The following is a 15025-nucleotide window of genomic DNA, read 5'->3' as shown; positions in this document are numbered from 1 at the left end:
AGATCATTTTATAACAGATCCTGATTGCACAGAGAAAAACAGTCAAGACGTAGAGGAAATTGGTGATGCTGCTGCTTTCTTTAGAGTCACCCCTAAGGTGACAAATTGACAACCAAAATTACAAAGAGTAATGCCAAAAATGGGTTTATTTTACTTATATGTTCAATTTCTAACTCAACTACCAGGAAAACATTTTGCCAAATAAGGGAAAGTTGAGAAAAACATAGAGATGAAAACATTTTTTTTTTCTAGTGAGGAAAAATTTCATTTTAAGAAAAGAAAGTCTAAGTTTGATTTACTAGCATTGCTTGCAGCTTAGATGAACAAAAACAGCTCATTTGCATAGAGACACTTTGAGAGCATTAAAAACTTCCAAGAGGAAATGTATGAAGCTTTGGCAGGAGAAATGAGGAAACCTGACTTCATCTAAGAGCACTGTATTTTTTGGGGGTCAGCATTTATATTCAAGGCCCTGGGCTAGGCACAGGGATACAGTGCCAACAGAGATCCCACCTCCATGAAGCAATTGGATTTCATCTGGGATATTACTGTATAGTAATTAAATTAAACAAAAACATACCCTTCTGTTTTCTTTTTTTCTGATACTCTCTAAATAGAAATATGATAGTCCATGGCCTTTCAAGAGAAACAGAAAAATAATTCATTGTAATTTTTTAGGTCTTTCTGTTTTGTTTTGTTTTTCCGGACAGGGTTTCTCTGTGTAGCCCTGGCTGTCCTGGAACTTGCTCTGTAGTCCAGGCTGGCCTCAAACTCACAGAGATCCACCTGTCTCTGCCTCCTGAATGCTGGGATTAAAGGCATGTGTCACCACTACCCTGCTCTTCACTGTAATATTTTTAAAAATTATCTTTAATTATGTTCATGTGTCTCTGTGTGGGTATGTGTATACGGTCTCATAAGCCCACAGAGGAAGAGGGTGTCAGAGCCTTTAAAGTTGGAGTTATAGGCACTTGTGAAGCATCTGGTGTCGGTATTAAGAACTAAATTTGGTCTTCTTCAAGAATGGTGTACGTTATTAACTGTGGAGCCATCTCTTAAGCCCCTTGTCATTCATTTATAACAAGTTTTTTTTTTTTTAAATCTGTATCTTATGACTGGAACATTTGCTTAAAAAATAAACATACACTAGAAGCTTAGACAAATTCTGTAAGCAAAGCATACAGGACACAAAGAGTACGCAAGTGGTCCCAAAGGTGGAAAGACAAAGAAGTTAGAGGGAGTCAGAAATGTGAAAATAAGCCATGAGAGATAGCTGAGGCCTGGAAGGCTCAGCCCTCCCTTACTCAGTCATAGTCCTAGGGAGGAGGGCCTGAACTCTTCGGTATTGTAGATGGATCTTTAGTCCTCCAGGCATCTCTTTTAAGAGGAGGAAGGAAGTAGAATAAGGAAGAACATGAGAGAAAGAGGAGTTATATGATGCAGTGGCTTTCTGGATCTTAACTCTTTTCATATAAACTGGAAGGAGAGATACAACGACGTTGAAGAGAGACTGGCTCCATGTTAAAAAGATTTAAGTTAGGAGATTGCTAGTAAAAATGATAAGAAAATCAAAATCTTGGTTTAGATGAATATGAAATTCAATGTCACAATAAAGTGACCAAAATGTAAAGAAATTCTGATGATGGAAATCTAGTTACCTGAACTGTGAATGATTGGTGGCACCATGGTGAGACTGCACGCTAATTTAGTAAAAACCGTTATCTTAGATAGTGTATAATTATGTTGAAAATGTCCATGGTACAGAGCTTCATTTCTTGGAGGCTATGATAGTTGGAAACTGAAAATTAATTTTTTTTGTAAGCAATGTTTGGAATGGTCTTCTCTCAGGCTCAGTGATATAAAGATGTGTAGGTTATTTTTAGTGCCTTGCACATGCTCAAATATTTCAAATCCATAAAAAGGTTGCTTTCTGCATATTACTGCATTTGAGCTCCCTGTCTAAAGAGATTTCTCTTAGGGAATAGCTCAATTTAGAACCAAGAAGTAGTGGCGAAAAAAATCTCACAACTTAGAGGAAGAATGTAACATACTTAAACTATTAAAACAAAACCAGGCTGGTGAATAGCGTTTCTCTAATTCATAACTACACTGTTGATTAGGAGATAACACATTTTACAATATCAAAGAGATAATCGGATGTTAATTATTTCTTTGTCTTTGTGCTCTTCTGGACAGCAGCCTAAGCCATGGCACCTCAACATTGAACAGATAGTCTTTGACAATTTTCCACCAAGTAACTATGTTTCAGTCTTGGGTTCCTAATGCCATATTCATTCCTCTGCAGACATCACCTAGCCAAGTGCCTGAATCATCTTTATTGAGGACACCCTGATGGAAAGATCTAGGTTTAACTCTCACTTATATCAATTGTGAGCTGGGAAATCACAGTCCTTTTATTTATTTATGCACCTTAGTTTCTTAATTTGCAAAATAGACAGCAAAACTTATCTGTTGTAGTTTTTAGGAAGATTAAATTAAGCTCAAGTTCTGGTGCATGGGACACAATGGACCTCAGTTTAAAGAGTGATTTATCATTAGCACCGTAACTAGGGGAGCTTAGTTGCCCATTCAACTGCTCCTTGCTTCTCCCTAGATCTTAATCCTGTTGGAGCTAGAAGCCCATCCCAGCAACGAGGTCCTTACATCTTACTTCTTGAACACTTGGACAAAGTTTCTCAATAACTCAATAATTCTTCTCCCTCTCCCTCTTCCTCTTCTTCTTCTTCATCTTCCTTCTTTATTCTGAATCTGGAACTTGATGATTTAGCAAGCTGGCAGTCCAGAAAGTTTCAGAAACATTTTTTTTTTCTGCCCTGTCAGTGCTGGGAATACAAATCATATGCCTTGCACCTGGTTGTTACATAGATGCAAGATATTGAACTCAGGTCTTCATGCTTGGGTAGCAATCATTTTACTGAGCTGTCTCCTCTGAATCTGTCTTTTTCAGTTATTAAAGACATTTGTAGGTAAGAGTCTGTCTTTGGGACCTTTAAAATACCCAATAAGAGCAGTAGTTTATGAGTAAATTAATCCATACAAGAGTGACTTTCTGGATGACTTTTCAGACCTATGCTGAATCTACTCACCATTTAAGCATAACTAACCAGGTAGAATTTTCTAAGGCTGTGTTGATACTGGAGAGTTCAACTAATTGTACAGACCTGCTAGACAGAAAATTAGGTGAAACCAACTAGCCAAGTGTTTGTTAAGACCTGGAAAATATCATATATGTATATGATACAAGTGAATGAGCCCTGTCTGCTGACGTCTCTTCAACATAAGACCTGACCATGCTCCATAAATTCATTCTGAGGCACAAATACACCAGCACACTGTTCCAGTGAGTTCCAGAATGTACCAGTGAGTTCCATGTGAAGGCATGCATGATAGTCTCTCATCATAGAAGAAAATTAAATATCTTTCCTGAAATGAATAAGGATCAGTGAGGACCAGCTTCTGTGAAACTTTGAATTTCATAAAGCTTTAACTATTGTAATATTTACTTCAAAGCCACAAGATTTGAACAATTCAACGTTTCGATTTATCTAGTATAGTACAGAAGTCTTAAAAATCTGGTAATAAGAGCAACAAGTAAGAGGCTTGTTTGTTGGAGGTTTTCCCTCATCATTCTCTAACTACTAGATAGGGTCAACTGGTAAGCCACAAAACTTTCAAACCATTCTGGCTAGCCTTCTCCTTAGTACCTTCCAATGTATCTTAAAATAATTTCTATTTCATTCCCATTAACTAAACTCTTCTTCAAGTAAAAAAGCTATTCTCATTTTCCTGTCCCCAGTAGTTTACAATGTATCTGACACTCATAAGCATTATAACTTAGTTGATGGGTAGGTAAAATCAGAATGTGATTGTTCAGTCACCAGAGGCCTTTAGAGGACCTCGCCCAACAACATTCTTTCATGTTCTCGAAATCCACTTCAATATGTACAGGGTTAGAGGACTCACATCTTTAATAAAATAAAGTTAAAAATTTAGACCTGTATAAATTATTCAAGTCCATAATAAGGTTCCATGGCAATGCTCAGCTATGGTTATGAATTATAAATACGAGAGACTGTGAGTTAACTAGTTAACTCCTATATTGTTCCTTGGGTTGCTTTCATTCTTTGAAGTTATTCACTTTAACTTATTCAACTAAAACCCAGGAATATTTATGTGGTACGATGTCCTCCTGATGACATATTCTAGTTGGATGCATTTCCCCCCTTCCTGGTAAGCAGCATATTTTCTTGAGCACACAATTTTTTAGCTGCTCCTCCACCAGATTATTCTTAACAATTTGAACGGACTCGTAGAAGTACCAACAACTTGGGTGCCAATGAACACGCACTTCAAACACTGTGCTGAGGTATTTGAATTGATTCTCACATAAAAAATAAGCATCTTACTTTTTTTGTCAAACAAACCGGAGTTTTAAAAGAATGCTGCCTAGAGACATGACATGAAATATGGCCTTTCATATTTACCGTGTTCTGTTCATTGTGGCTCAACCAGGAAATGAGAATGCATTTCTTTTTGGACACAAATAGAAAGATAGTCATTATCTGTAAAACTTCTATAACAATGACATGGCAACAATCACAAGAAAACCTTTCTAAGCAAGGCACGGAAACGCAGACGAAATGGCCTTGCAATTAGTCATGTCTGACAAATTTCTTTCTTTCTCAAGAAATTTGTGCTGACATTTTATTTCGAGTTTCAGAGATTCTGATTTAAAAAAAAAAAAAAAAAAAGAGACCAAAAAAGAAAACTGTAGTTTTTGCTATACAAGACAGGTGGCGTAAGCATGCAGCGCTTTAAAAAAAATATCTAAAGTGATTATTTTCTCTCGGATTCTTTGAAAAAGCTCGCCTGCGCTGGGGTTTGAGGCTGAGCCGGTGACGTCAGCGTGGAATGCGGAGTCAGGCGCCCGGGCTCGCTATAAGCCGAGGAGCTGTCCGGTGCTGAAACTGCCCGCGCCCTCAACAAGCGGCAGAGAGGAGCATGCTTGGAGCCTTCCACAGCGTAGAAGACAGAGGTAAGACTGCTTTCTCTTCTATTTACTGGAAAGTTCTCAATTGTGTGTCCCTCCCTGTTTTCCAAGATAAGAGGAAACAGACAGTCTGCCAAGCTTATATTGATATAATAACTGAAGGGCAACCTGCTGCTTTTCAGGCAGAGATACTCTGTGCATGCATAAATGAGAAAGTCTGCGATTTAAAGGACTTGCTGGAGAATACGCATTGACTATAATGTTATTGAGAAAAAATGTATGCAAGGAGAGGAGAAAAGTTGAGGATTTTAGTGTCAGCATGCCAATTAATGTAAAGTTAATCAAGCCTTATGTTTTGTTTCTATTCCTAATATGCTGTTTTTCTCTCAAGAGTCAGAGATAGAACCAGGAATATAATTTATATGCTTAATAGTCTTAACAGTCAGTTAACAAGGATTCAAATGCCATTAACCACATGAATCACAGAGGAAAACAATTTGGATTTGTATTTTTTTCTTTGATAGTCACCTTATGGGAACTCTGAATTAACTATTAATTATTTTATAAACTGGTATATTCTAGAAGGGCTTATGTTATATGTGCTAATTTTAGTCCTGAGAAAGTAGCTTAGAATGGTTTTGGACATTGATTTCTTTCCTTTCTAAATGTGAACTATTTCCTTGGAGGAAAGGTTTTGTGACTACGAATTACAGTGAAATAATAACTTTGAATCCAGGGAAGTAAACATATAGAACTGTATAGACTGTGATTATATTTTTTTATGCTTTGGTTGGAAAGGCTCATATGTTACTTTGCCAAAAAAGGTTGATGGGAAAAATGTATTTGTGTTTTTCTTACCTAGTTGGGTTGTTTGAATTAGCTATATTCACGTGTGTTGCTGCTTCTATGCTCCCAGCTGATTTCATCGGAAAGATGTTTTTACTGTAAGAGACTTCAGTAATAGCTGTTCGGGAAGAAACAATGTTACTACCATTTGGGTTTCAGAAAATTAAAATTTAAATCAAACACTCAAAAGATATTAGAACTGTTAAAGATCATCTTCTGTGATTGCAAGAGACATTGCTGGGAAAATGAAGTCCCTTGAGTTTTAAAGGCAGTAATGGTGTCATCCAAAGCGAACCCGTATCAGTGATGAAATGGCCATGCTGGTTCGACTGTGGTTTGGACTGCAGTGAGCACTCTGCTCTAATTCTACAGGAAAACCTCCTTCCAAAGTTTCACAGAGAACCATGTTATCTATTTGTTAAGATATGTATGTGCTAAGAATATGTCAAGAAAATAGTCTCAAAGCAAATGCACTCAATGTGGTTTTCAAGATTACATTTAAAATGACAGTGGTGAAAATTGATAGCCAAAGCTAAATCAATCCTGAAATGATACAAAGTATGAATATAATATAATATACATCACCTTTATTTAAACTACATTACATTTTTTCAGAATTTTATGAATAAAGTTTTTGAAGTAAGCATTCATTTATTTTGAAAATATTCTGTGTATGCTTAAAGAACCTACTTGGTGATAATTTTAATCAGCCTATGCAACTGTGTGAAGAAAGTTTCTAGACTTGCAATCTTTTGACAGCTCTAAAAACTTACAACATTTATTATCAGCAAGATCTGTTAAGCAATATTTTGATGTCTAATCTAACAGAAAATTGTGTCCATATAATTTTGTTTATCTCTCAAAGACATGATGAATTGAGGACATGGATAAATTTATAAACTTATTTACATGCATTTGTTTACAAAAGAATTTGCAAGGAATGAAATAGCGTCTTCATTATCAACAATGCCAAACAGGAAATGTACAAGTGATTCCTCTTATTAATCCATCTGTGAAAATTTTAAAATATTGGAGAAAAAAATGAATGAAGGTTTTTTTAAGTAGGAAGAATTCAACACATCGTCTGTGTTTATCTAAATTGGGAGTTATACAGTGATTATTTTAAGATTTTCTAACAGTGTGAGTCATTTAAGATTTCACAGGTCCCTACAAAAATAGACACAGACATAAGACAAACTGAATCTGAACACTCACAAGCTTAGAAATAGACTAGTTAAGTAAACTTATGTTCTCTGTGTAGCATCTGTTTATTTACTATGCACTGAGGGAAGATGAAAAATATAACCATAATTTCATTTTGCAAGTCAGCCATAATACAATTATTAGAAGATTGGAGCAGAGGAAAGAAATGAAAACAGTGTAGGTTATTAATTTAGCAGTCTTCCACAAAAAGCTTTCTTGGTTTAGCATACTAGCTGAGACGTTGGGAGGTCCCAGTTCCTGTGGGTTATTAACTAACCACTGGATTTATCATTCAGTGGGTTGGCCAGGACCCATGTACAAGATATCCAATGTTTTTGACACTAATATGCTGTATTATATCATCATATATAGCTGTTGCATTTCTATTACAAAACTGGATGGCTAATTCTGAGAATAAACCAAATGGTGCCATTATTTTGTATGTGCTTGTGTCATAAGAAATTATTTTGAGATTGATTTTTATAGAATTCTGTTTGAAGTAATTACAATATTTAAGAAAGTCTTGCTTTACTGAAAAGAAACATGGTAAAAATCAAACTGCTAGTTTGTAAATGAAAGACACAGAATTTGGGAACCCCCGTGTCAGTGTTTTTCTTCAAGAGACTATCACAGAAGCCTGAGGCAAATGAGTAACATTTTTTTAAAAATAGATTCTTATGGTTAGCTTGTTGGAATCATATAGGAAATATATGAAATAATTTATTTTCCATTCCTCCTCATGGTTTTTATTTTTCTTCTCTTCCCATTATGTCTTCTAACTTGTATCATTTGTGCTAACTTGTGTTTTCTATGTTTTCAGGAAATCTTTAAGACATGGCTGAAGCTAAGACCCATCGCTTTGGAGCAGTTCTGCTTCTTATTCACTTAATTTTCCTCATCTCTGGAGCCAAAGCAGCTTCCTTCCAGCGAAACCAGCTGCTTCAGAAAGAACCAGACCTCAGATTGGAGAATGTCCAAAAGTTTCCTAGTCCTGAAATGATCAGGGCTTTAGAATACATAGAAAAGCTCAAGCAGCAAGCTCACAGAGAAGAAAGCAGCCCAGACTACAATCCCTACCAAGGCCTCTCTGTTCCCCTTCAACTCAAAGAAAATGCTGAAGAAAGTCACCTGGCAGAGAGCTCAAGGGATGGTCTGAGTGAAGATGAGTGGATGAGGATAATACTTGAGGCTCTGAGGCAGGCTGAAAGTGAACCTCCATCTGCCCCTAAAGAAAACAAGCCGTATGCCTTGAATCTGGAGAAGAACTTCCCCGTGGACATGGCTGACGACTATGAGACCCAACAGTGGCCAGAGAGGAAACTCAAGCACATGCAGTTCCCTCTCATGTATGAAGAGAATTCCAGAGAAAACCCCTTCAAACGCACAAATGAAATAGTAGAAGAACAGTACACACCCCAGAGTCTTGCTACTCTGGAGTCTGTGTTCCAAGAGCTGGGGAAACTGACAGGGCCAAGCAACCAGAAGCGTGAGAAGGTTGACGAGGAGCAAAAGCTCTACACAGATGATGAAGATGATGTGTACAAGACCAACAACATTGCCTATGAAGATGTGGTGGGGGGAGAAGACTGGAGCCCCATAGAGGAGAAAATAGAGACTCAAACACAGGAAGAGGTGAGAGACAGCAAGGAGAACATGGAAAAAAACGAACAAATCAATGAAGAAATGAAACGTTCAGGGCAGTTGGGGCTCCAGGATGAAGATAACCAGAAAGAGGCCAAAGACCAACTCTCAGAAGATGCCTCCAAAGTCATCACCTACTTGAGAAGGTTAGTGAATGCTGTGGGCAGTGGGAGGTCACAGAATGGGCAAAATGGAGACAGGGTAGTGAGGCTTCTTGAGAAACCACTTGATTCGCAGTCTATTTATCAGCTGATTGAAATCTCCAGGAATTTGCAGATACCCCCTGAAGACTTAATTGAGATGCTCAAAGCTGGAGAGAAGCCAAATGGGTTGGTGGAGCCTGAGCAGGATCTGGAGCTTCCTGTTGATCTAGACGACATCCCAGAGGCTGACATAGAGCGTCCAGATATGTTTCAAAGTAAGATGCTCTCCAAGGGTGGGTATCCCAAGGCCCCTGGTCGTGGTGTGATGGAGGCTTTGCCTGATGGGCTCAGTGTTGAGGACATTTTAAATCTTTTAGGTATGGAGAATGCAGCAAATCAGAAGCCCCCCTATCTCCCCAGTCAATATGGCCGAGACAAGGCTCTACTGAGACTTCCCTATGGTCCTGGGAAGCCTAGAGCCAACCAGATTCCCAAAACAGCATGGATGCCAGATGTTGAAAGCAGACAAGCACCCTATGAAAATCTGAATGATAAGGACCAAGAATTGGGAGAGTACTTAGCCAGGATGCTGGTTAAGTATCCCGAGCTCATGAATACCAACCAGCTGAAGAGAATGACCAGCCCAGGCTCCTCAGAAGATGACCTTCAAGAAGAAGAACAACTCGAACAGGCCATCAAGGAACATCTGGGTCAAGGAAGTTCCCAGGAAACTGAGAAACTGGCCACGGTGAGCAAAAGGCTCCCCGTAGGATCCCTGAAGAATGACGACACCCCAAACAGACAGTACTTGGATGAAGATATGCTCATGAAAGTGCTGGAGTACCTCAACCAGGAAAAGGCAGAGCAGGGAACGGAGCATCTTGCTAAGCGGGCCATGGAAAACATGTAAACAGCTTTAACTAATGCTCAGTTTTCCTTGCCCCCCCCAAGTGAACCCCTTACATTTCTCTTAAGTGTGTTGACCACTATCCTGTTAACACTGTAATATCTTTTAGTGATGTACAGGCAGATGACTCCAGTCATTTTGGAGATCTGCTTCACTTGTTCTGAGCTGTTATCTTGTGTATGGATATGTGTAAATGTTATGATTCCCAGATTTAAAAAAAATGTCCTTTATTCAAGAAAGATATCTATGATAGTGTTGACTAGTGTATCTAATAGTCACAGCATTGATGATGCTCACATATGAGAAAGAGTGTCCTATGCTTATCTTGGACATTTTTAACATCTACTGAATTATTTTGTTACTTGTCTGTAGTGTTTTGTGGAGTTCTGGAAAAAACTAATAAAGCATTATAAATATATAGTTTTACTTATAAGGCCTTTTCTATTGTGTGTTTTATTGTTGATTAATAAATGTTATTTCTGGATACCTTTGGACTTTTCATTCTGAAAACCAGACACAAGTACTATGGACCAAGCAGCATGGAGCTGAAGGAGAAAAATTATTACTATCCACAGGGAATCCAGGTAAGAAATTATGAAACTCATATATGATCATACATTCTGCCTGCAGGATGCTGTGAACACTCCCCAAACGCCTATGCCTCGTCATGTTTTCCCACATACCTCATTTACAAAACAAGCCTTTCAGTATAATCCTTACAGTGTACATTAATTTATACAGATAAAAGACATTAAACTTTCCAAACCCATAAATGACATCAAAATGAAAGAAAAGGGGGAAGAGAAGAAAAAAGAGAGGGAAGGAGGGAGCAAGGAGGGTGACAGGACAGGAGGGAAGGAAAGAACAGACAGGGAAGAAGGGGTGGGAAGAAAGGGAGGGAGGGAGAAGGGAGGAAGATAGAGCAGGGAGGAAGGGAAGATGAAGGGGAGAGAGGGAGGTAAGGAGGAGAGAGACTGAGTCGCTATGTACATGACAATCAGAAATGACTACAGACTTGGAGACAAGCTGCACACTCGGAGGTCACAGCAGAATGAGGGAGCCATCACAGGCAAGGTCAGACCTGACTGGAGCAGACTATGAACTCCGTATTCTGCTCTGGTGGATCAGGCCATGCCACACAACTGTTACAGTGAGCGTCACCACAGAGCATGGCATCAGCACGCTGAGGTGTCAACACAGGATTAACAGTAACCATTAAAACAACAAGAACAGCCAGATGGGCAATAATACTGCCCATAAACAAGGAGTCGATAACAGCCATATGTCAGACATTATATGAAATACTTCATGTACTTTAGCTCACTTGGTTCACACTACCTCACTGTCAAAGATGGATTTTAATATCATACTTGGTATCTGGAAAAACAAAATCAGAAAAAGTCACCCAGGATGAGGAGCTGTGAGAAAGCTGTATTTCTAGCCAGTTCTTTGTTCCACCTGACTGGGAGGACCCTCGGCTGAAGGGTGGAGCGTGGGAGGGTGGCAGGCTCATAAAATTCTAGTATGGATCCCTTCCAAAGGATGGTGTGTTTGCGTGTGTATGCGCGTGTGTGGGGGAGGACATGTGTATGTGTGGGTATGCATATGCATACGTGTGTGCTCGTGTAGGACTCCCCTGAGCTGTCAAAAGATGGTGGGAGAATTGGGAGAAAACACTAATACAGATTTTTTTTCTTTTTTCTTTCTTTCTTTCTTTCTTTCTTTCTTTCTTTCTTTCTTTCTTTCTTTCTTTCTTTTCTTTTTCTTTTTTTTTTTTTTTGGTCCAATTATCACTCCGTTTCATGAAATGCTGGAATCTGTAGAAAGTACCTTAGAGGTAATTTTCCATACAGGGCATCTAACCTGTGGTCTGTATACACAAATATGTTCAAGACAAGGACTTCTTTGTCAGAAGGTAGCCTTATGACAAAGCCTTATAACCCATCACTAACCGTAACCCCACCCCCACCACACACACACACACACACACACACACACACACACACACACACATGCTCTGTGTGGTTCCGGGGATTTGTCTTCCTTGAAGTCAGATGCAAAGGGACATCCGGGAGCAAACTGAGGCTGCCTCAAGCAGAGAGATTCAGGATTTCTGTGTAGTCTAAAACCACAGGATCGTTTATATGCTGCAGACACTGTTTCCAGAAGCTGTTTCTTGGATCCTGAGCTAATACGGAACTATTTTCATACAAGCCCTAAGCAGAAACATGAATGTCACACTTTCATCTGATCCAGCAGATTTTTGCCATTACCATAATGTTTAAACCGTCTACTGAGTCCAAGTGGGTTCCATAGTAATGGGAAGAGGGACAGCCTCTGACATGAACTGATTGGCCTGCTCTTTGCTCACCTCCCCCTGAGGGGGGAGCAGCCTTACCAGGCCACAGAGGAAGACAATGCAGCCAGTCCTGATGAGAACTGATAGACTAGGATCAGAAGAAAGGAGAGGAGGACCTCCCCTATCAGTGGACTTGGGGAGGGACATGGGTGGAAAAGGGGGAAGGAGAGTGGGATTGGGAGAGGAGGAGGGAGGGAGCTACAGGGGGGATACGATGTGAATAAACTGTAATTAATAAAAATAAAGAATAAAGTTAAAAAAGCCAAAAACAAAAACAAACAAACAAACAACAACAACAACAACAACAACCAAAACCATCTATTGAGATGTTGGACAGTGAGCACAAGCTGACAGACATCGCCAGTCTGGATTAATAGGGCCTGGTGTGAGGTTAGACTTCTACTGTGCCATGCTGCATTTCCCTTAAAGCATTAACTAAGCTTGATCTTTCATGAATCTCTAATGGAGACATCACGGGCGTCAGGATGGGCACTTCTGGCGATACTTAATTTGGATGATATATTCTTCGCCTGACCTCCCCCAGACGTCAGTCAGCAAACATCTTTGCCTTTTTTCAGTGCCACCATATCCTCAGCTGTTGACTCATCACTTACTTATTTCTGATTCATTTTTTTTTCATAAGCACTTCGCCATTTTGCTTTTTAGCATAGGAAATGAGGCTCCAAGTACCATTCAAGGATGTAGATTCTAAATTAATTGGAATTAGGGCAATACTGTCCCTCACTCAGCCAGAAGCCTCCTTCATCAGAATCAAGCTCTCTAAGTCTAAGCCCTCCAACGGTTAACACTGGGAGGAGGCATTGGTCCACCCCTTCAGAGGAGTCCATGTCTCTACCAGCCAGAATCAGAGGGGGCCTAGCGTTCTATCTACTCTCAGTAAGACTCTTGACAGCCCGCATCTTCACCCCTTTCAGGGGTCTTGGTCTGTCCGCTTAGCTCCTTGGGGTGGTTTGAGTGATGAGTGGCATCCAGGGGTTCAGGTACTCCAAAACTTGGTTCCCAGTAGACAGTGCTTTCTGGGGAGGCTTCGGTGGTATAGCCTTGCTTCCTACAGCATACCTCTGGGAGCAGGCTTTCTGAGTATATAGCCTTGCCTTATTTTCAGTCCACTGTCTTAGCTTTGTGCTTGCCTTTGAAGATGGGCACTCTCTAACTGTCTGCCCCTGCTGTTAGTTTTTCCTTTCTGGCCTGCTTACCTGCATGATGGGACTCTTTAGTGCTCTGGAATCATAAGTCACAATAAATCTTCTCTTCCTTAAGTTGCTCTTGGCCATAGTATCTTTTTTTTTTTTTTTTTTTTTTTTAATCATTGGAACAGGAAAGTAACTAAGAGAAGCTGCCTTGGGGACAGTTGGCACTCATCTTATGCTGTGCTCTTTGTAACAAGGCTCCCAGGCCATCTTCATCTCTCGAATCCTAGCCTCCCTAAAGTCAGATTTCACTTTAATGAATCTCAGCACCTCATATTCTAGACCCTCTTACTCTATGCTTTCTGATACTCATGTCAATCATAAACAGAGCACCCGGTACAACTTCTGTGACCACGCCCTCCCACTTCTTCCTCTGCGAGACCCTAATTGACCCTTAAAATTTCTGCTTCCTTCCAGCTTTCCCTTGCTTTTTTTTTTTCATTGCCTGTAATGCATTATGCCCTGCCCCCCACGCACACACAAACTGTTAATCTCACGTAGGCACACATTACATCTTACTACCGTGGTCACTTTTTTGCCCCAGATCATTTCCTCTCAGCTATGAAAGAGAGTGGTTGTGATGGTTGGTTTTTAGTAGTTAACTTGACACATACTAAACTCACCAGGGAAAAGAGCTCTGAGGGATTTCCTAGATCACGCTGGCCCCTGAGGGATTATGTGTTTCAATTGGGTTATTTTGAGGTGCAAAGCCCTAGCCCATTGTGGGTGGCACCATTACTTGGGCATGGGCCCTGAGGCTCTGTAAAGAGTGAAGAAAGCTGAGCAAATGCGCAAGCTTGTATTCATTTCCCCTGTTTGTGCATGGTTGTAGCTGTGAGTAGCTGCCTCAAGTTCCTCTTGCGGCTTTCCCACAGTGGTGGACCACCCTGGGATTGTAAAATCTTTCTCCCTCAAGTTGCTTTTGTTGGAGAACTTTATCGCAGCAACAGAAATGAAACTAGGGCAATGGTTTTGCTCACAGTTGTAGCTCTGCTTTGTCTGAACACTTTTTGATTGCAGCATCTATGAAGATGATAGTTTTAGCTGTCTAGTCTCCACCCTTCACGTGCAGTAGGAGGCCTGTGATCTCCTTTTTAATAGTTACTGAAACCTATCCTAAATTCAACTTTCCAACATATTGTTCAAACATTTGGGTTACAGATTTTCAGTCCACATCTCAATTCCAGTAATTCTTCCAACTGCAGCTTCCCAGTGAAATCCATTTATCATTCCAGGCTCTCTTCTCCCCATTATTCTTCACCACCCACCTGATCAAGCACGTGTCACATGGTTAGTCATTATAATCACTCCCTTGCAAACATCCTTAACTGTCTCTGTCTCTAATGTCTCATTGTAATTCCTTCGATAAACAACAACTCTTGTTAAATCTAATCCTCTACCTACTCATTTTCTCTCACCGTTGAACCTAACAAGAGCGAGACATAGAACCACACTGGCATATCTAATTTTAATAGTCCTCAAGTGACCCACAGTGCTGTCCTGTATTGCTCATATATCTCTAATCTGTTCACTCTCCCACTCCTTAGGCATTAATATACTTTTCTTTATGTCCAAGATTAGTCACCACTGTCTCCATAATCTGTCTGTCAGATAGGTGCCTGACTTCCAGATTGACAGAGAAAAGCTAAGTCAACAGAAAAAGAGGCTCAACAGGTTTCCCGTACACCTCCATTTCCTCATTTT

The 15025-nt window shown here is 39.9% G+C and overlaps 1 protein-coding gene across 3 annotated transcripts; it reads left to right on the top strand.

The window, feature by feature from the left end:
- The first annotated feature begins 4880 nt into the window (after positions 1–4880).
- Scg2 (secretogranin II) lies at positions 4881–10235 on the top strand. Of its 3 annotated transcripts, none has more exons than XM_021644486.2 (3): positions 4881–5056; positions 7881–8847; positions 8968–10235. In XM_021644486.2, exons 2-3 carry the CDS (start codon positions 7895–7897, stop codon positions 9752–9754), a joined length of 1740 nt encoding a protein of 579 aa, XP_021500161.1. In that variant the 5' UTR covers positions 4881–5056; positions 7881–7894; the 3' UTR covers positions 9755–10235. The 3 variants fall into 3 exon arrangements, with proteins under 3 accessions (XP_021500161.1, XP_021500160.1, XP_021500159.1); XM_021644485.2 differs by having other exon boundaries at positions 7881–9119; positions 9222–10235; XM_021644484.2 differs by having other exon boundaries at positions 4883–5056; positions 7881–10235.
- Positions 10236–15025: the final 4790 nt, after the last annotated feature.

The sequence above is a fragment of the Meriones unguiculatus genome, chromosome 15 (assembly GCF_030254825.1).
Source record: "Meriones unguiculatus strain TT.TT164.6M chromosome 15, Bangor_MerUng_6.1, whole genome shotgun sequence".
Classification (NCBI taxonomy): Eukaryota; Metazoa; Chordata; class Mammalia; order Rodentia; family Muridae; genus Meriones; species Meriones unguiculatus.
This window is presented reverse-complemented; position numbering and strand designations above follow the sequence as displayed.

Excerpts from the sequence above, each read along its gene's own strand:
- Scg2 (XM_021644484.2), top strand. The coding sequence starts at position 7,895 with ATGGCTGAAGCTAAGACCCATCGCTTTGGAGCAGTTCTGCTTCTTATT.